The sequence below is a fragment of the Rhinatrema bivittatum genome, chromosome 6 (genome assembly GCF_901001135.1).
Source record: "Rhinatrema bivittatum chromosome 6, aRhiBiv1.1, whole genome shotgun sequence".
Taxonomy (NCBI): domain Eukaryota; kingdom Metazoa; phylum Chordata; class Amphibia; order Gymnophiona; family Rhinatrematidae; genus Rhinatrema; species Rhinatrema bivittatum.
The window spans coordinates 162,710,494-162,726,015 of NC_042620.1; the positions used below are offsets into that span (position 1 = coordinate 162,710,494).

Here is a 15,522-nt window from a genome sequence, read left to right on the forward strand (position 1 = left end):
TATATAAACCTTAATCATATCTCCTCTCAGCCATCTCTTCTCCAGGCTATAGAACCCTAAACCACAGTTTCCCAAATTTTTAGCCAATGTGACCGCATTTTAGCATTTGAAACTGTTATGGTTTTGAGGTGTTTGAGTGGATTCTTGGGTACTGTGGAGATGACCACGCCCACGGGGAGGATTCCTGTGAGGAACCACAGTACTAGGCTAGAACACAGAGATTTGTCTTTTATTATACAGCTAAGATGTACCACCAGAGGTGGCAGTAGTGAGGTGATCCAGAGGTAGCAGTCCAGGGACCCTCAGCAGAGGGGACCCGTCTCACAGAGATAGTATTAAGAGATCCAGATGCAGGTTCCCAGTGCAGCAGAGCTGTGGATGAGACAGACTGAGAATGTTAGATTACTCACAAAGTTGGTAGCTGTATAGGTGGATATCCCAGCAGACAGAAGTAGTTGAATACTGGCACCGAGTCAGGGAGAGCAGGCCCTCGAGGAGCGAGTACCTGATCCCAGATAGGCACCTGTAAAGAGATAAGGAGGGCCCCCGAGGAGCGGGCACCCAGGTTAGCATAGAATACCCCGAAGGGCAAGAGAGAGCTTTCCTGCGGCAGCAAGGAAGCAGCAGAGTAGCAAATCTGGAGGGAATCCAATCCTTGCTAATTTGCAGGCTAGAATTAGAAGACAGGCTTAATACCCCCACAGGAGTGAGGAACTTCCGGGGCTGGCCCGGGTATTTCCTGCGCTGGCCCTTTGAAAAGGAAATGCTGATGTTGCTGTGCGCCTCTAGGTGACATCAGGGGGCGGGGCTTTGGCATCGGCAGCGTTCCTGCCTTGGAGGAAGGCCTTTTGGCATCTCCGAAGCTAACTGTCCACTGCAAAGGCGGGTGAGTACGGCCGGCCACGTCCTCTGTGGTCGACCGACGTAACAGAAACTTCACATGATCCCAGAAAACAAGCAAAAGAAATTAGCAGGGGAGGCAATCCCCTTCCAATAATTACTCCACTTTCTTCCTTGCCGCACTCCAGCTGATCCCCTCTCTAAACCTCCACCCTCTCTAGTCAATCTTTCCCCTCAACCTCCTCCCCCTCCAGAGGATCTCCCCCTCCAGTGGACCCTCTCTCTCAACCTCTGCCCCTCCAATTAATTCCTTTTTAAATTTTGCAGTTCCTCACCTTCCCAACCTATCCCATCTCTCACACTCCCTTCAGCCCTTTTTGCATGCCCCCAGCCAATCTTCTCTCACTCCAAACCCTTTCTATAACTGCTAACTAATCCTCTGTTATCTCCTCCTCATTTTCATCCCCATCCTCTCTCTCTCACCTCCCAGCCTCGTTTCCTGTACTCCAGCTCTTCAGTCACATCCCTCCCAGTTGATCCCGTCACCTCCAGCTCCTCTTACATCCCCCAGTCAATCTTCTTTCATTTCCCCTCTCTCATCCTCCGCAGTAATCCTTCTTCAGTTGATACAACCCTAAATTTCTCCTGCTTCTAATCCCTCCCTTCAAACAGCCCGTTCTCTAAACATCTTCCTAGCCAGGATCAGCAGCAGCATTGTCCTTTGAGCCCCAGGTCACAAGGAAGATGAGAAGGGCAACATTTTCTTAGTAGATTTGGTGGATGAGGACAGTAATTTCCAATGGTCTGTGCATACTGAGCCCTCTCCTCCTATTGCAGCAGTAACATTCGTAATTAAAGTCTGCACATAGCTTGTGAGCCAGGGCACGCTCACAAGCCATGCAGCAGCCCTGATACCTCCTCATGCAGAGTTTCCTTTCACCACACAAACTCATGCAAGAATGAAACCGCTGTAGGACCTGTGAGTGTGTGCTGGCTAGCAGGACCCATACTGCCTTCCACTATTAATGTTTTTGCTTCTGGTACCTAAAGAGTGCTTCCCTTTGAGGCATTTGTGACCCTAGCAGAAGATTTTGTGATCCCATTTGGGATCCAACATACAGTTTGGGAAGCTGTAGCCTCTCTTCATAGGGGAACTGTTTCATCGCTTTTATCATTGTGATTGCCCTTCTCTATACCTTTTTTAGCTTTGCTATAAATTTTCTGAAATGGGGAGACAAAAACTGTACACAAAGTGCTGGTATATCATGGATCGATATAGCGGCATTATGATATCCTCTGTTTTATTTTCCATTGCTTTCTTTCTAATACTTAATTGTCTATTTACTTTTTTGTTCATTGCCATGCACTGTGCCAAGGTTTTCTAAATATTGTCCACAATGACTCCAAGATCCTTTATCTGGGAAGTGATGCCTAATATGGAACCCAGTATCATGTCTCTATGCTTTGGATTATTCTTTCCTATATGGATTACTTTGACTTGATCACATTAAATTTCATCTGCCATTTAGACACTGAATCCCTCAGTCTAGTTAAGTCCTTATGCAATTCCTTACCATCAGTTATTGTTCTTACAACTTTCAATAATTTTGTGCCACCTGTGAATCTGATCAGCTCACCCATCACTCCCTTTTCCAGAACATTTATAGATATGTTGAAAAGCACCAGTCCCAGCACAGATTCCTCTACTAACTCCATTGAAATGACAATCAGTCCAACTCTCTGTTTCTTATCCTTTAGCCAATATGCAATATGATATTACCTCTTATCCTATAACTTTTTATTTTCCTGATGAGTATCTCATGAAGGACTTTGTCAAATGCTTTCTGAAAATCCAGATACATGGAATCAACTGACTCATCCTTGTCCATATGTTTATTAACCCCTTCAAAACATTCTAATAGATTTGTAAGACAAGACTTCCTTATGCTAAATCCATGTTGGCTCTGTCCCATTATTCTGTATCTATCCATATAATCAGTCATTTATTTTTTCAAAATAGTTTCTACCATTTTCTCCGGTACCATATATATACTTAAAGTTTCTAATTTGAGTTTTTACCTCTCTGGGCAAACTCTCTTTTGGCCTTCCTTAATAATGCTTTACATCTAGCTTGCCAGTGCTCATGCTCTTTCCTATTGTATTCATTTGGATGTCCAGTTTCTAATGGACATCCATTTGGCTTTAATAGTCTCTTTCACCTTACCAATAGGGCTGGCCTTGAGATGAGGTGTGCCTTGAGTGCTGCCACCATTGTCCATTGGGCTCTTCAACTGGGGGCCTGGGTAGAAGCAATGATCATAAGGGCCCAGTAAAGGATGAGACTTGACGGCAACGCTTCACCAAAGTCTGGTGGAATGGGTCTGCCTTCCAAGCTCCTCTGCTGTGTACACGTCTGGCAGGGAAAGTGGGGCTTAATAGCATTCTGTCTTCCTCTACTATGCCGGGCCAGTCTTGCAGTATGAGCTGCAAGATTATGGGATCTCCTAACTCAAAGCATGAGACTTGCACCATGCAGCAGAGGAAACTGATGCACTATTAAATGTTGCTCCTGCTTTTTGCAAAGAAAAGCTGAGGATACAGCTGTGGGTAATGGAGGAGGAAGATTGAACTTATTAAGAATCAGGGGTACAGAGCAGGAGATCTACATCATATGGGGTAATGGAGGAAGACTTTATATGGGGGTGGTGGTGGGTGCAGGACTAGAGAGGGAGAATGTGCAATGGGGACCTGAAAAGGAAGAGATGATACAGAGGAAAAGGGAGAAAGAGAACCAAGGACACAGAGACAGAGGATTGAAAATGGTGAAACAGAGAGTAAAATACTACATTTGGCTGGAGGGAAGATAGAGTTTGAGGGACTGGGGGTAGGACAGACCAAATCTGGGAAGAAGGGTGGCAGAGAGAGAGAGAGGAAATGGGAATGCAGGGATCTGGAAAAGGGATTAGGAATGGATGATGAAGAGAGAGAAGGATCCAATATACAGAACAAAGGGACTAGAGGCAATAGAGTGAATGAAAGGGAATGTGCTTGAACTAGTAAGGAGATGAGAGGTGGAAGAAAAGAGATGAAGTGTGGAGATGGGGTAAGTATAGAGGGTGGACGTATGGGACTAGGGAGTGGGTAATAGACAGAGGGGGAAACAGAAGAGTGGGGAAGGAGTGAGAACAAAAATGGTGGAGAGAGATAGGGGAAAAGGCTAGAAAGTAGGTGAGATAGAACATTGATAGGTGTGCAAGAGATGAAAATAAGGTGATTGTGAGGACTGGGTAGGACAATGGGAATAAGAGAGAAAATAGGAGAGGGAGAGGAGAGTAAGAGTGAAAAACAAAATATATAGAGAAATGTCAAGAAGAGAGATGTAAAAAGATGGGGATGAGAGAACTTGAAGTAGGATGGTTAGAGAGAAGAACAGTTTGTAGTTGGTGGTGGGATAAAAGAAAGGAGGCTGCATTTACTTATTTAATTTATTTATATTGCACTTTTCAGCTCTTTAAGGAAACAGGAGGTGAGAGAAAATGGAAATGAGACCCTGGAAAAGGAATATGGGAAAGAGATAGACTCTGAAAGCAGAAAAGACCAGGACCAACACAATTAGAAAAAATAACATGCCCAGACAATACTTATTTTAAATTTACTGAATGGAATATGCCAGCTTTGGGAAATGTACATTCCTGATGTTTTTCTAATTTGTACAGCACAAGAGAAAATGAACTTCTGTTTCTCAAGTGTTGCACTGCATGCAGGGTGTTATGCTCCGCGGCCGTGGCGCCCCACGACCACGTTTCCCTACCTGACTCTCAGCGCCAGGAAGCCCCGGGGGAAGGCTCCGACTCGGGCCCATGCTGCCTGCTGCAGGGGAAGCCGTCCTGCTTTCCTCAGCGTCTCTCCTCCACCGGGAGATCAAGATGGCCACCGCCATGAGATCCAAGATGGCCGCAGTCAACTCATTTGCATTTAAAGGGACCTGGTCCCTTTAACTGGACTCACCTGTTTCCAATGATCCAGAGCAGAGGAAGTATATAGGGAGGCTCCCTCTGCTCATTCCTTGACTTGGCAACGTCTCCTGTGAGCTTTGTCCAGTCTGCTTGCTTCAGTGAGTTCTTCGAGCTTGGCTTCTGCTTTGTCTTCCTGGTTCCTGACTTCGGATTGGCTTACGGTGATTCTCTGGTTCCTGACTTCGGATTGGCTTACGGTGATTCTCTGGTTCCTGACTTCGGATTGGCAAGCGGTGATTCTCTGGTGCACGACTTCGGACTGGTGAGCGACGACCCTCTGGCACTCGACCTAGGACTCCTTCAAGACTCCGTCTCCAAGGGCCCACCTAAGTCCCAGCAGCCCGGGTCCCTACGGGCTCCTCCTGGGGGGACCGTGGGCTTCCAGGGCGAAGCTCCAGTTGGCCTTTGCACCGTTGCTCTGACCTCCATAAGTCCACCTAAGTCCCAGCGGTCGGGTCCCTACGGGCTCCTCCCAGGGGGGACCGCAGACCACCAGTGGTGAAGACACAGCGCCTCATCTCGTCTCTTCATCGCCTCTGTATTCGCCTCCGCCTCCAGTGCCAAGGGTTAGCTGGTCCCGCCTCCTGTTCTGCCTCGCCACCTGACAAGAGAGCCTACGGACCCTCCGAAAGGTATACCATCCTCTTGTCGGCCAAGGGTCCACAAGCCTGAGCATAACACAGGGTCAGGCTTCTTGGAGCTTCCAGTTCAGTTTTTGTCTACATTTTTCTGTTTCTAATTTATAGACCCTTATTCTGTATTAGGTGAATATATATCTGAGTTCTGCATGCGTGACAGAGGTGAGGTACTTTACTAGTGTTTACTTTCTGACAGTCTGACTTATTCTGTTTCCCCCAGTAAGAAGTATACTATTTGCAGTGCTGCCTTTCATAGGTAGGATTTTTGCTGTTTGAGTGTAGGCAGTTAATGCTGTTTTGGTATTATGAGTTTGCAATATAGCTTTGGAATGTATTTTTATCAGGGTTATTTTATCTATTTATTTATTTATTTATTTAAAATGTATATATCACTCAAGACCAAAGGGCTGGGTAGTGAAGAGTTTATGATTTTACTGAAGTGATTTTATGTACTTTGAGGGAATTTCTGGAGGGGAGGGAAGGGGAGAAATGGAGAAAGTATCTTGAGGCAAGGTGGGGAGGTGAAGGAATGGTGAGAAAGTACCTGTAAGAAGAAGGAGTAGGAGGAGATAGAGAAAGTGGAGTGGGGACAGAATGCCTGGAGAAGGGAGAAAATGCATGGAGAGAGGGGAGGTGAGGGATAGAGGGAGATAATGCCTTAGAGAGGAAGGCAAGGGGGAGAGAGAGAGAGAGAAAAGAATGGATAGAAGGAGGAGAAAATGTTTGGAAAAGAGAGAATGCTAGGAAGGACATAAGGGGAAAAATGGATAGAGGGGAAAAGAGGGAGAGAACGGATGTAGGAAGGGAAAAGGGGCATAATGCCTGGAGGGAGATGTGGAAGAAGGAGAGAATGCTAGGAGGGAGGGGGGGCACCATTGGCAATTCACTCAGAGTGCCATTTTTGGTAGACCTGACTGTGCCTCAGAAATGGTGCCTGCTCTATTATTGTAAGTATATTTTTATCCACCTAAAAGTATTGTGCATACTTTCACAAGTCACACATTTTTGGCTGCATAAAAAAGAGGCAGGGATGTTTTGAGGGTATGTTTGAAAAGCTACAATCCTACATTTAATTTTCAAAAAAATATGCACAAAGTAGGCATACTGCTAGTGTACATATTTTATGCCAGCCTGTTGCTTTTTCCTTGTTATTAGTAACAATCTTACCTTAACTTAGGTGCTGTGAATGCAGGATCCGAGCAGGTGAAAACATCTCCTTATCCTGTATAAAATAAATGTAATAGTTTAAATAATGCTGCAGATTTTATTAAGAATGAAAAAAACAGAACAAGACACAATACCTGATTTGCTACATTTTATCCCCATAGATGCAAAATGGGAGAAAGGTCTCAATAAATACATTTAATTTAATTTAACAGCTTATATTTCAATTTTCTTGGTACATGACCTGATCGATGTGGATTTCAACATGCAATACTGCCCAGGGTACTGGAAGAATCTAGTAACTATGGGGTCAATATTAAAAGCCATGCAGACAGATAACTTGTGAGTTATCCATTTAAATGGCTAGTTTTTAATATTCTCTTTTCTTATATGATTAAAAGATAGCCAGATAAGTATGTATCTGGCTAAGAATTAGTTGAATAAGAAAGGGGTGTGTTGAGGGCATTCTGGGGAGATCAGAGTTAGATGAATAACTTAACTGGCTATCTCAAATAGTAGGAGTTAGCTGGATAAGTGTTGTAAATTTGACATGTTTGTGGACCCTTGGTTGCTATATTGATGACTCCTCCCATGGGGATGAGCCCCATGGGGAAAATATAGCAAAAGGCTGACTCTTCAGTAATGACCAGAGAGAGAATAGAAGCTTTATTATACAGCAGTTGGCAAGTCCCAAGAGTGGGCTGCATTCCTTAGCCAGTGGAGTAGGTCTCTGATGATGAAGTTCAGTCCAGGCACTGAGTTGTATCAAGTGCAGAGAAGGTCTTACCAGAAGCTGGAAGTGAAGGGTCTGGTAGTGGTCCGCGGAGTAGGGTAGGCGAGAACCCAGTCACAGATGATGTAGTCAGCGATGGTAGATCCAGTAGTGGTCCACAGAGCGGAGTACGCCAATAATCTATTCTGTGGTGAGACAAGGCAGAGAGACTGAAGAGAGAAGGTACTCACGAAGGCTGTTATCTGTAGGAGAGGTGGCCTCCGCAGATCGGAGGTAGAGATGATGCAAGGCCCGGAGCGCTGGAGCCAAGATATCCTCTGCAGATGCAGGTTAACCCAGGAAGAAGGCAGGCGAGTGCAAGGCCCCAGGGAACAGGTACCTAGGATCCTGATGAGCTGGGAAACATGGAGAGAAGATAGGAACGAAGCAAGAACCCCGAGGAGCATGTGCCTTGAGCATCCTTGCTGGCACAGTGAAACCCCGGAGGGTAGGTAGGAATGAATAAGGCCCCCGAGGAGCGGATACCTAGAATGCCCTAGTGTAACCAGCGTAACCCCAGAGGGTTTGGAGGAGCAAGAACTCAGAGTGGGTGTCTCTGAAGGAAATCGAATTTAGCTGGAGCGGAATCCTTGCTAACTGTTAGCTGGATTGGAGATTGGAGGCTAAGTACCCAGAGGTAGTGACATCATGCAGTGGGGACACCTCTGAGGTTCTGCCATGACGTATTCAGAAGAGAGGGCGGCGCGTGAGGGCATACTCTAAGTGACCTCAGTGTAAGAATGGCGAACGCAATCGCCCATGCTGGTCCGAGGACACCGGAGAGGTCAGAGAGAGGTGGAGCGAGGTGGAGGCAGCCATCTTGCCCAGAGGAGAGGCAAGAGAAAGAAAAGAGCTGAGACAGAGAGGGCGTAGCCGTCTGCGACCGGGCACAAAAATATGTTATCTGCCTAAATGTATATGTGCTTGAGAGCAGGTCTAAAGTAATGCAGGAACATATTCCCTGATAACATTAGTCTTAATTGGCTATATTCAAAAACAATATAGCACGTTAAGAGGAGTATTAAGACTTTAAAAACATAAAAGATCATAGGACTATTAGCCCTAATGTCCCCTACCCGAGATCCAATGGAACCACGCTAGAAGCTTATGCTTGTTGGACCGGGAGGTGGACCCTTGGCCTAGTGCAGGATTGGTAGGCTCCCTGGTCGGACGCAGAGAGTGCCTGCCACCAGGAGGTAGAGCACAAGAGAAGACAGAGGCTATCTGGAGCTTCGCACTAGCAACCTGAGGTTCCCTCGGGTTGAGCCCTTGGTTACCCGGGTCGCTTGGTCTTAGGTGGGCCTTGCAGGGTCTCCGTGAGAGAAAGTTCAGAGGTGTGCCCACCACGAACAAGGGTGCGCGGTCGATGTTCAGACAAGAAGTCCGGGGTGCCAGAGAAGGCCAGAAGAGAGTCTCTGAATGTATGGCAAGGATCAAGGCCAAAGGCAAGGAAACGTGGTCAGCCAAAGCAGGGGTCAATACCAGTAGTCAGTCCGTGGATAGTCAGCCAAAGCAGGGGTCAGGTTCCAGGTGTTATGTTTTGTAGGGTTTGGGTGGACCCTTGGACACTGTGCCAGCTGATCATACCCACGGGAGGAAGTCCCGTGAGGGGCCACAGGTCAGGCTCAGCTCCAGACACACAAACACAGATTATATCTTTTATTAGACAGTTTATGAAACCATCAGAGGTGGCGGTAGTGAGTAGAAGATGGAGCCTGGCTGGGCTAGTATTCCTCAGGGCGCTGGAACAACGGCTTCTCCGGTAGCAGTACTGTAGGAAGAAGAATTTAGAAAATGAGTACACTGAGATATTCACAGAGTCCCCAGTATGGAGAAGCCCTGAAATAGGGAGAGCTGGCCCTCGAGGAGCGAGTACCAGATCCCTGGGCACAGAGACTCATTGGCAAGTACTCACACAGCAGTTCTTCGTAGAAGATGGCACTGGTGCTGGAACGGAGGCAGGCCCAAGAGGAGCGAGTACCTGGTTCCAGGGAAACAGCTCTGAGGAGTAGATGGTAGTAGTACTCACAGATGGTGTCTGTAGCGAATTCTTCCAAGTAGAAGAGGAGATGGACACAGGCAGCGAGTCAGGGAACATGGGCCCTCAAGGAGCGAGTACCGGTTCCTGATAGCGACCTGAAAGAAGCAGAGAGGAGCGGGTACCTCGTTAACAGCAAAGAGTCCAAATAGAAGTTGGAGGCAGAGTAACTGGGTACGGAGAGCGAATCCCATCCATAGGAAATCCCTTGCTAATTCAAAGGTTATCAATAAACAACAGGCTTAAATATCCGGACAGTGTGATGTCATCACAGGCGGACACCCCTGAGGTTCGCGCCATAGAGGAAATAAGAATGAGGGCTACGTGACGCATGCGCCCTAAGGTACCTGAGGAGCATGGCAGGAGGCAGCGCCCAAGCTGGTCCGGGGATGGCGGAGAGGACAGCGGGCAGATGCTGCGGCAGCCAGACATCCACAGGGAGCAGGAGGAGTCACAGAAAAAGAAAGGTAGGCGGAATGAAGCTGTCAGGCCGCGACAGTTGCAACACCAGGCAGCGTCAGATGTGGTCAGGGGTCAAGCAGAGGTCGGTTCCAGGCAGCGTGCAGACATGGTCAGTAATCAGGCCGAGGTTGGTTCCAGGCATCGTGTAGACGTGGTCAGTAATCAGGCAGAGGTCAAATCCAGGTGGCGATCAACGTAGTCAGGAACAGAGGTCAGTACCGAGAAGACAGTCTGAAAGCTACTACCTGGGGAGACAAAGGAACAGGACGACGCTGGAACAGAAGGACGCTGGAACAGGACTGGAATGAGACTGGAACAGGACTGGAACAAGGCTGGAACGAGACTGGAACAAAGACTGGAAACACAGAGGCAAACTAGAAATCACAGCGTGATCAACCCGATTGCCAAGACAAGGAAGTGATTGCAGGGACCTCTTGTACAGCATTCAATCAGGGCATGCTGCGGAGCTGGGACCCATGCCTGGCCCTTTAAGGGACCAGGCAGTATGCGCGCGTGCATCTAGGGGCAGGGCCAATGCTACAGATGATGCCGAACCCCGCCGGGAGGCCTAGCTGGAGGTGGAAGGCCCGGCGACCACCACCGCAAGATGCCAAGGCCTGGCTGTGCTCGCTGCTGCTGCAGGGGAGGAATCTTGGGACCAGTGGAGCAGTTAGTGAGGTGAGCAGGCCCGGACGCGTGTTGAGCATGGACAGGACGTGCAACAGTACCCCCCTTCTAGGCCTCCCCCTTCTTGGACGAGGCTTGTCAGGGTGCACTCTATGAAAGGCCTTTAGGAGGTCTTTGTCAAGGATGTTCTGTGAGGGCTCCCAGGAGTTCTCTTCAGCCCCATACCCTTCCCAGGTGAGAAGATATTCCCAGCAGCCTCAACGCCGACGTACGTCGAGGACCTCTCTTACCTGGAGTGTGGTTGTCAGGTTCTTGGAGACCTGAGGAGTAGGAGGATCTCTGCGGGATGGCCAAGAGAGAACGAAAGGCTTTAGTAGGGAAACATGGAAGGTATTATGGATTCCCATGGATCGCGGCAACTGGAGTTGGTAGGTTACTGCTCCAACACGGCGGAGGATTGGGAATGGCCCAATGTAGGAAGGAAGTCTCAGCCTGATGTGCTTCGTACTCAACCACACCTTTTGACTGGGTCTGAAGAGTGGGGCTGACCGCCGATGTGCATCAGCGACTTTCTTAGAGTGTTCCGCAGCTTGGGTCAGACCTCCTTTACTTGGTTTCAGACATTTCGGATAATCTGGGCAGTGAACCCTGCTGCTGGTGAAGGCACGGAGAGTGGTACAGGCAAGAGTAGTCGTGGTTGTCATCCAAAGACTACTGAAAATGGGGAGACATCCTTGGAGGCAGCAATGTGTGTGTTGGTGACCACTAGGCCCAAGGTAGTATGTCAGCCCAATTGTCCTGTTGGTCATTTACATAGGACCTTAAGGTTTTTAGGGTGCAATTGGTTCTTTCGGCTTGGCCGTTAGTCTGAGGATGGTAGGCCGAGGTGAAACTTAAATGAATATTAAATTTCTGACATAAGGATCACCAGTATTTCATGACAAACTGTGGACCCCTGTCCGATACTATTTCCTTGGGCAAGCCATGAAGACGGAAGATATGTCACACCCAGCCAACAAAAACCTCATTGAGGAAACGAGCTCTGTCCACTGCAGGTCCCCATCTTTGGAACCTGCTCCCACCGGACCTCCGCCAAGAACCATGCCTTCCGACATTCAAAAAGAAGCTAAAGACTTGGCTATTCACTCAAGCTTTCCCTGAGAGCTAAAATCTGGTGAAGCGACAGACGATATACCTACCTCTGTACATATGTTCCTGATTTATGGTTCCTGATTTATGGTTCACAGTTACATTTAATTGAGTTTATGAAAGTTCTCTTTAATAGTTTCCTGTATACTTGTGTTAATGTATTCTGCCTTGAGGCGACTGTTTTAATGTATTTCCGCCCTGGAGGCGACTGTTCAGTTCCTTGTAAACCGGTGCGATATGTATTGGGACCAGTGGAGCAGTTAGTGAGGTGAGCAGGAACATTGGTATATAAAAATTAAAAATAAATAAAATAAATAAATAAATAAATATGCCTCAGAAACAGTTTGGCGAGTTTGGGAGCTGATGGGAGGCTCAGCAGAGGAATAAAGTGTCCCATCTTAGAGAAGCGGTCGATGATGACCCAGATGACAGTGTTATCTTGGATGGAGGCAGGTCGGTGATAAAATTGGTGGGTGCTGGAAGTAGTTGGAGAAGTTCCCATGGTCGACCCACAGGTGGCTTTTGTTGTGCACATACAGGACATGAGTCAACATAATTGTGGGAATCTGTCACCATACTGGGCCACCATTAGAAGCATCTTAACATCTCCAGGGTTCTGGCTCGACCAGGATGTCCAGCTAGCTTTGAGTCATGGGTGCCAGCAGAGTACATGTTCACATAGTCGGCATGGAACGACCGTCTTTCTGGTGGGTACTGTGGTGGTAACTGCAAGGGACACACAGGCCAGATCAATAATGTGTCTTGGGGTGTCTGGAGTGTCCTCTGGCTCGAGGGAGCGTGAGAGTGCATCTACGCAGAGGTTCTTTGAGGCTGGGTGGTAACACAGCTCGAAATTGAATTGCTCAAAAAATAGTGCCCAGCGGGTTTGTCTAGGGTTTAATAGTTGCGCCTCTTTTAGGTGCTCCAGATTCTTGTGATCCGTGAATATAGTAAATTTGTATTGGGCACCTTCTAGCCATGGACGCCACTCCTGAAGTGGTAGCTTGACAGCTAGGAGTTCGTGGTCTCCAATGGTGTAATTTTGCTCTGCAGGTGAAAATTTATGAGAATAGAAAGAGCACAGTACCAATGTATCTTTGGAGGAGTACTGACTCAACACCGCCCCGGCTCCGATGGTGGACGCGTTGACCTCAACAACAAATGGGTGATTTGGGTTGGGGTGTCACAAACAGGGACCAGAACAAAAGGCTTCCTTTAATGCATGGAATGCAGCTTGAGCCTTGGGACTCCAGACCCAGAGATTGGTTCCTTTCTTGGTCATCATGGTGAGTGGAGCAGCTAATTTGGAATAATTGGCGATAAAGCTCCTATAGTAATTTGTGAATCCAAGGAATCTTTGTAGGGCATGGAGGCCTACTGGCTGGGGCCAGTCACGAATTCCTTGAAGCTTTTCAGGGTCCGTTGTGAATCCTTGATTGGAAATGATATATCCCAGGAAGGGTAGAAGATTTTGCTCAAAGATCTATTTCTCTAGTTTCGCATAAAGGTGATTTTCTCTGAGGCATTGAAGAACAGTTCTGACATGGGATTGATGGGACTTCAGGTCTTTAGAGAATATCAAGATGTCATCTAGGTACACCATTACGAATGAATAAAGTAGGTCTCGGAGGATTTCATTCATCAGGCGCTGGAACACTGCAGTAGAGATGTGTATCGTTTTTCGCCCGAAGTAGGAAATTGAATGCAATTTCCTACTTCGTTGCTGTTTCATTGTCCCCGAAATCCGAAATGAATTTTCCCCGAATTTCGGGGAAAATTCGGTTTTCGGGTTTGCCTGGGGAGAGGGGCACACATTTTTTTTTAAAATAAAAAAACCACCCCAAACCACCCCAAACATTTAAATTAGCTATAATACACCCCCCCCCCCCTGATCCCGATCCCTCCCTAAGACTTACAAAGATCCCTGGTGGTCTAGCGGGGTCCCGGCTTCCATTTGCCCTCCGTGCCCGGTGTAGTGCAAGCCCTGCGCCTCAAAATCGTGCCGAATAGCCCGAACTACCATGTCACAGGGGCTTTCAGCGCTATTGGTCAGCCCCTGTCACATGGCCATCGGCGCCATCTTGTGCTCCTATCATGTGACAGGAGCTGACCAATGGCGCCGAAAGCCTCTGTGACATAGTATGGGCAAAGGCTATTGGCGCCATTTTGGTTACTGGCAGCCAAAAACGAAATCGCTCCCGGACCCCTGCTAGCCTTGGGGGGGTCAGGAGGGGGCTCCTGACCCCCCCAAGGCTTGCCAATAATCCCTGGGGATCCAGCAGGGGTCCGGGAGCAATTTCGTTTTCGGCTGCCAGTAACCAAAATGGCGCCGATAGCCTTTGCCCATACTATGTCACAGAGGCTTTCGGCGCCATTGGTCAGCTCCTGTCACATGATAGGAGCACAAGATGGCGCCGATGGCCATGTGACAGGGGCTGACCAATAGCGCCGAAAGCCCCTGTGACATGGTAGTTCGGGCTATTCGGCACCATTTTGAGGCGCAGGGCTTGCACTGTACACCGGGCACGGAGGGCAAATGGAAGCCGGGACCCCGCTGGACCACCAGGGATCTTCGTAAGTCTTTGGGAGGGATCGGGATGGGGGGGGGGGTTTGTATATATGTACGAAAAATGCTTGAAAACGGTTTTAAAAGCTTGGGGTGGGTTTTTTTTTTTAGCTTCGTTTCCCGATTCGTTTTTCGGCCCGGTTTCGGGTTTCCTTGTTTCGTTTTTCGAAAAAACGAAACGAGAAAACCCGAATTGTACCACGAAGTATCCGAACCGAAAAACGACCCGGTAGAAAAAAACGAAGCACATCTCTACGTAGAGATGTGTATCGTTTTTCGCCCGAAGTAGGAAATTGAATGCAATTTCCTACTTCGTTGCTGTTTCATTGTCCCCGAAATCCGAAATGAATTTTCCCCGAATTTCGGGGAAAATTCGGTTTTCGGGTTTGCCTGGGGAGAGGGGCACACATTTTTTTTTAAAATAAAAAAACCACCCCAAACCACCCCAAACATTTAAATTAGCTATAATACACCCCCCCCCCCTGATCCCGATCCCTCCCTAAGACTTACAAAGATCCCTGGTGGTCTAGCGGGGTCCCGGCTTCCATTTGCCCTCCGTGCCCGGTGTAGTGCAAGCCCTGCGCCTCAAAATCGTGCCGAATAGCCCGAACTACCATGTCACAGGGGCTTTCAGCGCTATTGGTCAGCCCCTGTCACATGGCCATCGGCGCCATCTTGTGCTCCTATCATGTGACAGGAGCTGACCAATGGCGCCGAAAGCCTCTGTGACATAGTATGGGCAAAGGCTATTGGCGCCATTTTGGTTACTGGCAGCCAAAAACGAAATCGCTCCCGGACCCCTGCTAGCCTTGGGGGGGTCAGGAGGGGGCTCCTGACCCCCCCAAGGCTTGCCAATAATCCCTGGGGATCCAGCAGGGGTCCGGGAGCGATTTCGTTTTCGGCTGCCAGTAACCAAAATGGCGCCGATAGCCTTTGCCCATACTATGTCACAGAGGCTTTCGGCGCCATTGGTCAGCTCCTGTCACATGATAGGAGCACAAGATGGCGCCGATGGCCATGTGACAGGGGCTGACCAATAGCGCCGAAAGCCCCTGTGACATGGTAGTTCGGGCTATTCGGCACCATTTTGAGGCGCAGGGCTTGCACTGTACACCGGGCACGGAGGGCAAATGGAAGCCGGGACCCCGCTGGACCACCAGGGATCTTCGTAAGTCTTTGGGAGGGATCGGGATGGGGGGGGGGGGGTTTGTATATATGTACGAAAAATGCTTGAAAACGGTTTTAAAAGC

The 15,522-nt window shown here is 48.3% G+C and overlaps 1 protein-coding gene across 1 annotated transcript in view; it reads right to left on the minus strand.

Moving 5' to 3' along the window:
• Positions 1–345: 345 nt before the first annotated feature.
• Positions 346–15,522, minus strand: part of LOC115093237 — a 96,256-nt gene continuing 81,079 nt past the window's right edge. The window contains exons 11-12 of the mRNA XM_029604913.1: positions 6,662–6,716; positions 346–372 (exon numbers count right to left, since the gene is read on the minus strand). Coding sequence (XP_029460773.1) covers positions 6,668–6,716 — 49 coding nt within the window. The 3' untranslated portion in view covers positions 346–372; positions 6,662–6,667. The remainder of the gene's footprint in view (positions 373–6,661; positions 6,717–15,522) is intronic.